Source organism: Sinocyclocheilus rhinocerous, unplaced genomic scaffold (assembly GCF_001515625.1).
Source record: "Sinocyclocheilus rhinocerous isolate Xijiao unplaced genomic scaffold, SAMN03320098_v1.1 scaffold382, whole genome shotgun sequence".
Taxonomy (NCBI): domain Eukaryota; kingdom Metazoa; phylum Chordata; class Actinopteri; order Cypriniformes; family Cyprinidae; genus Sinocyclocheilus; species Sinocyclocheilus rhinocerous.
Genome location: NW_015642829.1, coordinates 707,752 through 715,619, shown reverse-complemented (window position 1 = coordinate 715,619; position 7,868 = coordinate 707,752). Strand labels below are relative to the sequence as shown.

Below are 7,868 nucleotides of genomic sequence, written 5' to 3'. Positions count from 1 at the left end.
AAATTGATAGATCAACTTTAAAAGACATGTAATCCCCTTATTTGTTTTATACCAATGCTATCTGTAAGGTATAAATGCGTTTGGGTGAATAAATGTCTGTAAGAACATCGGATGGACTGTATTTGTGTCATTTTGTTAGGTTAATGCTTCAGCTACAGATGATGTGTTGCGCAATTGTTAATTGGGTTTCTTTCTTTAGTAATGGCATTCATTCTCGCTACATAAGATAACTGTCTGTTATGTAGTGCCCTGTTATACTGCATTACTGTGTAATATTTATGGTTTCTATAGCCGTGGCATCATTATGATGGTATGAAGAGATGGATTAATTCATGTAGGACGCCACTGAAGGCCTAGGTGTAAAATGCACGGCCCGCCACTGGTATACAGCATGTGTAGCATCCCCTCCCGTGGGTAGAAAGGCTCAAAAACTAGCTGTACCTTTGCTGGCAGAGCCCCTCCTATCTGGTCTGGCCCCTCAGACTGGGAAGTCCTTTTCTCCTGATGCACTAACACAGACTGAGAGACACGTTGTCTTCCGTCAATAATATTGCCAACAGCCAAATTACAGCTAACTACCTCAACACATCAGTGTAGGCTGCATTGAAAGCCCCGTGAGGGAGGCAGATTCGTATTGTATTTCCCACAGACATAATGATGTATATATGAACTACAGATGTGTAAATATTGAATGCATTAGTGGATTCATCTGCTACACAGACCGGACAAACTGACTGATGGCAATAACTGTACATAATACCAGAACCAGAGCTGCAAATGGACTGTGGTTGAGATATCGCTACTCTGTTGGCATTTATTTACCTTATTGCGAATCCGTTCTTTCCTGCTGCCCATGTCCTCTCGTTCCTCTTTTCCCAGTTTGTCTCCAGTCTCTGGGCAGTAAGAATAGCCATGATGTTGGTCTTTCTTGGCTCTGTCCTGGCAGTAGCCTTTACCCCATTTGGTCTCCTCCTTGCGTCGCATAAACTTGTCAAACTCGTAGTGATGCCTCTGTCGTTTGCGCTCCTCGTCTCTGCCGCGATGTTCTTTGTCCCTCTGGCGACGGCCGTGACCTTCCCGCTGCTCCTTGTCACTCTCAATTTGACTCCTACTACGGAGAGCCCACTTAATAAAATCAACCACTTCAATATGACTTTATAAATAAATGTATATACAGTGGGGTCCAAAAGTAACTAAATATGAAAAATCGGCAAAATCTGATGATCGTGTTATCCAATGTGATTTGAGAATGATCTAAAGAACATGTGCCTCAATGGAGGAAAGAACATCTTACCATCTATACAAAGAGTTCACATGATCAATGACAAAAATTGAATTGATTATTGGCCTAGAAACAGCAGAATTGTAAAATTCTTCTTCATTTTAAGACAACTTCTTTAGTTTCACATTTTTCAAAATCCTTAACTTGGTTCAATCTATCGATTTTGTTTATTGGATGGAGGCAGATCCGAATGCGAGCTTGCAGTCGACTGTAAGAAAGGGGCGGGGTTTAAGAAAGAAGTCTGTTGTTTCACCGGAAGATCGAGACTTTGATTAAGATCGGATTTAGATTTTTGATACCGAGGTCAAAAAAAGAAAATACTTCAACATATGCATGGATGAATCTTACACAATAATATCATTAAGATGCATTCAGAAAACATCGTTTCCATTTTGTGCCAACTTTAAACTTTTTGTTTATTTCCAAATTTGAATTACAGTAGATTTTTAAACTCCACTGTATCTTTTATGGCAAGTAGGGGCAAGTTTTAGGTAGCTCTTACTTATCCTTGGAATCCTTTGACTTAGTGTGTCCTGCCGGCTTTTCCCATCTGTTCTTCTCTATCTCTCCACTGTCTGCTTTATCTTTCAGTCTGTCTGAGTCCATGTCATCGTCTCGATCACACTTCTTCAAAAGCTAAAGGAATCAATATGCAGATCTCATGTAATGACTGGTTTTCAGTACAGTACTGATAACCACAGCTGAAAAACAGTCTGTCACGCTTGAGGTCCAAAAATGATGAAGAAGTTCAAAGACTAAAGTAAAACAAGGTTTATTTGACAAACGCAAAGGTAGATAAATCCAAATACGAGTAGGCAATGTGAAAATAGAAGTGAAGTGAAAATAGAGCAACTTAAATACAGGGCTATAATGACAAAAACCTGTGCTGACTAAATGAATCACAATGAAACTAAGACCAAAATAACTGAAAGTCTGTGACACAGTCATCTTCAAGATGTGATATAATTTTAAGTCATACCTTGATCTTTATCTCCTTTTCAGAAAGCTTCTTCTGCTTTTCAGCCTCCTTCCGCTTTCGTCTCTCCTCTTCTCTGCGCTTCCTCTTCTCCTCTTCCCTCTGTCGCTTCTTTTCCAGTTCCCTCCTTCGCCTCTCCTCTCTTTTTTCCTCTCTTATTCTCTAGAATTGAAAAGGATCATGTATATACAGTACAAAACCACAGTGTATAACATGCATTCAGATGGTGATCTTACCTGTTTCTCTAATTTCTTGTTTTTGATATATTCCAGCAAGGGTGTTGTCCTTTTGGCTACAAATAAAGTCACATAGAGGGAAAACAGCGCTCAGTTAACAGCTTTGAAAACTGGTAGAGACTTGGACAGCGATTTTTTTGAGGAATGATTGTGTTTAATTTATGTTGTAAAACAAAAAATGAGAACACCTGTTATGTTCTAATTCAAGTAATGTTCACCACAGACATATTTTTAATCATCCATTAATATCCTCTATTCCAATAAACCCATAGCAGCCCATTACAAATGATCTGACCAGTACTACCAGTATACTAGAAGAGCATTTCTCAACATCAAAAGGTGTTCTCATCTAAATGAACTAAGACCAGCTTCGTAATACTTGTATGTCCTAGACATAATACTTGTCATGTAAATATATGTCCTGGACATATATTTATCTACAAAAAGGCTAACAGTGCTAAACGATTTCCAAAACAGTACCTATGAGTTCTCGGGTTTTAGCTTCAATCTCTCCCAATAGTGTTTCTGGATTGGCCATTGATTTCTCCTCATCACAAGAGTAATTTTCCAGAAATCGCCTGTATTCTGGGTCTGATTTAGGAAGATTTTAAATAGAGATAAAGTGTTTAACAAATTTATTGGCTTTTTGCAGTATATACTTTACTCAATAAAGTCACTTTTTATGAATATTGAAATGTATAAATAATATTAATAATGTTTTATAAATTAAAAATTGTAAATACCTTCTTCAATAATTCCTGCTTTAGCATCTTTCTTCTTTAACTTTTTCTTTGAAACTTTCTGAAATGGAGCAAATTCTACAACAGCTGGATACTCTTGGCCTACATTAAAAAAATATACAACAAATAGTATATTAAACAAATATGTTATAAACCTGTTATATATTAAACTAAATAAAAGCCATTTATATTACCACTATTATAGTTATAACTAGATTGAGGGTGAATAAACAGTAAAAAGAGGGCAATTAATTACCTTTATTATCAATGAATACATAGCCATCAAAGCGATCTCTGAAAATAATGATATCCTCTGGGTTTTTGAAGTTGATGTATGCTCTTGAAAAGAGATGTGGGTATAAGCTGGGGAGAATAAATATATAAAGACACGCACATGTATCAAACGCTGACAGTGCTTCTGATCACAGTATAGTCATATACACAAACCAAATAGACCTCTGATCAGCGGGGAAGAACTCAAAATAGTCAAAAGATGGAAGAGGACTCAGATGCTCCTCGAGCTGGTCTTTTGATAAACTGGGTGGCAGTCGGCGTATGACAACCTATATAAAAAGAAGCATGTATAAAGAAAATTGTACTAAAAAAAACTACATCAAAAGCAAGATCAGCACCCACAATTACAAAATTATAGTTGCAAATATTAGAAATAAAATGGCAATGACAAAAATCGTACATATATGATGTGAGCACAACATTGCACAAGAGACAAAAAGAGGCCTGACTAGTATACAGTACAAAATAAAAGCTGAAATATTAATGATGAGGAGGGGCTGTGAACATTTAATTAATTACAGTCTCATTTTATTGAGGAGTACATAGTTCCTGTGCATGAATCAAATAGAATAAGTTATCGTGCTTTTGTGTCATTTTTAATGATTAAAAAATCTAGTCCCCATTGCAATCCTCAAATGCATGGTAAAGAACAGTACATTATTTGAATTTTCCATGTGTTCCAAAATGTAAGTCATACGTGAGTGTGAGAAAATTTTTATTTTCAAATGTCTCTCTCATTGACTGTGCACTTTTCTAAAAGATCTAAATATTCAACGCCTAGACTATTAAATCCATCCAAAGGGGTATTTGTGTACGAGTGCATTTGTGTTTGACGTGATTGATGCCACTGGGATCTTCGTTTCGACGGCTGTCCTGCGTTCTCGCTGTCTATGGTGCTGAATCCCGTTCCCTCCATCATCATCATCACACTCTCCCAACCTACCAAACAACTGCGCCACTTACCTTGCTGAAGGTCTCCTTTTTCTCCTCCTTGTGCTTCAGGTTCACCGCGACGTTGTCCTGCTCCCTCTGACACTCCCTGAACTGGATCTCGACGCTGCCTCTCTCCCTGCTTCCTGTCCTCTGCTCCTTTTCAGACCTCATATCTCCATTTCGCCCTCTTCGCTCTCCGAAATCCGCACTCTCGCGGGAATTCACCCAAATACCGCGAGGCTTGCACGTTAGTGTTTATTCTCTTGTCATGTCAAAATATGTTTCGTTGAATTTTGTTTAAAAAAAATTTAAAGTTAAACAGAATATGGTTATTTGGGCATTATATATTTGGAGATATTTGGAGTAAAACAAATCTCTTCCTTTCAGCAAGGTGGAGGGGTATAAAAACGACGACCATGACTGTCATCGTTTAGTGCCGGGTGCCGCGCTGTCGTCCTCGGAGTCGCTGTCAGTGCAGCTCGGCTGAACGCATGGCCGGTCTGGACCGAACGGGCTGCCGGTGCTGACTGTGCTCCATACGTCCGGGCTGCTGGGCTGACTCACGGAGCGCCCGTTATAGTCACGACGACTAGGAACTGCAAGAAACACGAGACCACAATCTGTCTTCAAACGTATCCCTGTCCATGTATCTATATTCTGTTTCCATTCCCTTATTTATCTGCGTCTGCAAAAGCACAAATCATCTAATAAGTATAAACCCATCTATACAGCTATAACCTATCTATTCTTACTGTCAAAAATGTAGTCCTACTCTGTCTATCTACAAAAGTAGATCCAACTGTTTATTTATCTGCAAAAGTAGCCTATCCGTTCGTCTACAAAAATATATCCATCCATCAGCGAAACTACTCCACTCATAAATCCACTCATTTATTAATCAAAACAAATGTATGTTCATCTGTCTACCAGAAGTATCAATCCACAGCTAGACCTATATTTATTTAAATATACATCTGTATGAAAAGCATGAATATGTCCATTCGTTTATTTATCTGCAAATGTATCTATCATCTGCATACACATACATATACTTTATCATTAAAAATATGATCTGTCTACAAAAATAGACAGCCGTTTATTTATCTGCAAAAGAATCTGTCCATCTTTCTGCTAAAGTACTATCCAGCCATTTATTTATCTAAATGTGCCTGTCCACAGTGTTGGGCAAGCTACTTGGAAAATGTAGTTAGCTAAGCTAACAGTACTTTTCATTAAATGAAGCTCAAAGATGAATAAATACTGTAATAAATGTATTGTTCATTGTATGCTCATTTTAGTTAATACATTAGCTAACATTAATGAAATCTTATTGTATAGTGTTACCATATAGATGTATAGGACTACAAATAACTTAAGCTACGTTTATTTGCATCGTTGCATGTGTCATTATATTATTAACATTTCACCAAAATCAAGTTCAAATACGAAGTTTTTGGCCAGCGAATGTTTTTTTCCCGTCATTAAGGCCACATCAAAGGCAGTACGGGCATCGTATTTACCGGTACGTTTTCATGAACTTGCAGGTTATACAGTTTTCTGTCACTATGTGGGCGCTCAGTTTTTTTGTTGTTGTTATTTGGTCAAAGTATCATATTATGATTCAGCGCTTCGCACAAGCTATTTGACAATGATTCGACAACAAATTTGCTAAGACACTCTTCTCCGCTCCTCAAATACAAAAAAACATTAGCCTTTATAAATATAGTGTTTCTTGAGTAAAGAAAACGCTGTAACGTTACTTATTGAATCAACGGTTCTTTATTTACCTTCAGACTATAGGGCTGGGCGATATGGGCAAAAATTCATATCTCGGTAGTTTTTGGCCGATTTGCGATATACGGTAGGCTATATTTGTATTTTTTTTTTAAATCTGTATTTAATATATATTTAATGTATTAAAGCGGAAGTTAAATTCACTAAACTAAAAATTGAAATAAATGAGAACAAAAGCACAGTTGTATTAGGCTATTTTAATTACCCCATTACAGTCACTTTACAGTCAGTGCTATCATAAAAATAGACTTACTTGTAGGTTTAAAATTCTACATGTCACATTTATTGTCCAACTACTAATATTGTCCAACTACTAATAATACGAAATGTACATTTTAGTCAGAATTATTGCGCTCCTATTTAATTGAGCTCTGTCTGTTTGGCACGCATGCTCGCGGAGGCGCTCGTTCACTGAAGTGAAGTTTAGCGGAGAATCCCAAAGCAGAAGGCTCACGCACTTCTGACAGAAAAATGGAAATATTTCCATGGCTTTCTAACATTTACAGATGGAGAATATACCTGTGAAATGTAAGTTATGCATTCAGGAATACAGCACATTTCAAACACATTAAACAGCGCGAGTAACCTAGTGTCTCTGTCAGCGGCACATCCCAGCTAACAATTTTTGGTTCCCAGAACAATCCCGGAACGTTATTTTTTGGTTCCCAGAACGTTATTTTTTATGGTTTGTTTTTGGTTAGCCAGGAAAGTTTTCTTAACGTTCCCAGAACGTTAGTTTTTGGTTCCCATAACGTTATTCTAACGTTCCCCTAACGTTCGTTTTTTTTTTGTTCCCAGAACGTTATAATAACCTCTTTAACCTAACCTCTTTACTCAGATAAGATTACCCCGCTGTACGTCAGCTAATCAGCCAGCACACTCGTGACCCACTAAGTTATAGTATAAACGGCATGGAAATTATCTGTATGGACGCCTAATCAGTATTATAAAAACCACATATTGTTTTTATCTATTGTTTAAGTAATAATCTGAGCACATCATCATATGTATGTAAGATTAAATCTGTCCATTAATATGTAAGATTACGGAGTAACGTTACCCAGATTTTACATTTCTTCAGCACCAAATAAAAATAACTTCAACACAATGTATGGTTTATAAAATATGACATTTATTCACAGATATATATATATATATATAAAATAGCATAAAAAATTACTTGACTTAAAGTAGGATATCAGTAACGTTACATTCATTTCTTACCACTGAAGTGTAGAGAAGCGCGTGCAGATCAGAGGCGCGCAGTAAATGAAGATGAAACAAACCCACGAATTTATGATTTATGTTATCCCTCTACGCTTAACCCTAGCTTAATATTATAATTTAAATCGCGTTTTGGTTGATCGAATTCCTGATTAGGCATTTTAAATCCCTCCGAAATCATATTTACTCTCATAAATATATTATTTTTAAGTAATCATTCAATAACGAGATCGATAAAAGAGCGAGTCAGTCAGCCAGTAAAACGAAAAATGACCGTTAATTTTACAATTCTGCGAGCGCGCGGCTCTCTGTGGAAGACAGGTGAAAGCGCGTGCTGGAGAAGCGCGTGCAGATCAGAGGCGCGCAGTAAATGAAGATGAAACAAACCC

General features: G+C 37.1%; 1 protein-coding gene across 4 annotated transcripts in view; it reads right to left on the bottom strand.

Moving 5' to 3' along the window:
* The window catches only part of LOC107756766 (regulator of nonsense transcripts 3A), a 10,326-nt gene extending 5,144 nt beyond the window's left edge, over window positions 1-5,182 (bottom strand). Inside the window, exons 1-10 of one of the 4 annotated variants that reach the window (XM_016573999.1) lie at window positions 4,492-5,182; window positions 3,691-3,797; window positions 3,491-3,573; window positions 3,238-3,336; window positions 2,975-3,085; window positions 2,495-2,550; window positions 2,262-2,420; window positions 1,785-1,918; window positions 823-1,111; window positions 442-519 (exon numbers count right to left, since the gene is read on the bottom strand). In XM_016573999.1, coding sequence (XP_016429485.1) covers window positions 442-519; window positions 823-1,111; window positions 1,785-1,918; window positions 2,262-2,420; window positions 2,495-2,550; window positions 2,975-3,085; window positions 3,238-3,336; window positions 3,491-3,573; window positions 3,691-3,797; window positions 4,492-4,632 — 1,257 coding nt within the window. In that variant the 5' untranslated portion in view covers window positions 4,633-5,182. Of the gene's footprint in view, window positions 1-441; window positions 520-822; window positions 1,112-1,784; window positions 1,919-2,261; window positions 2,421-2,494; window positions 2,551-2,974; window positions 3,086-3,237; window positions 3,337-3,490; window positions 3,598-3,690; window positions 3,798-4,491 lie in introns of all 4 variants that reach the window. The other 3 variants (XM_016573998.1, XM_016573997.1, XM_016574000.1) reach the window with 3 other exon arrangements.
* Between the last annotated feature and the right edge of the window lie 2,686 nt (window positions 5,183-7,868).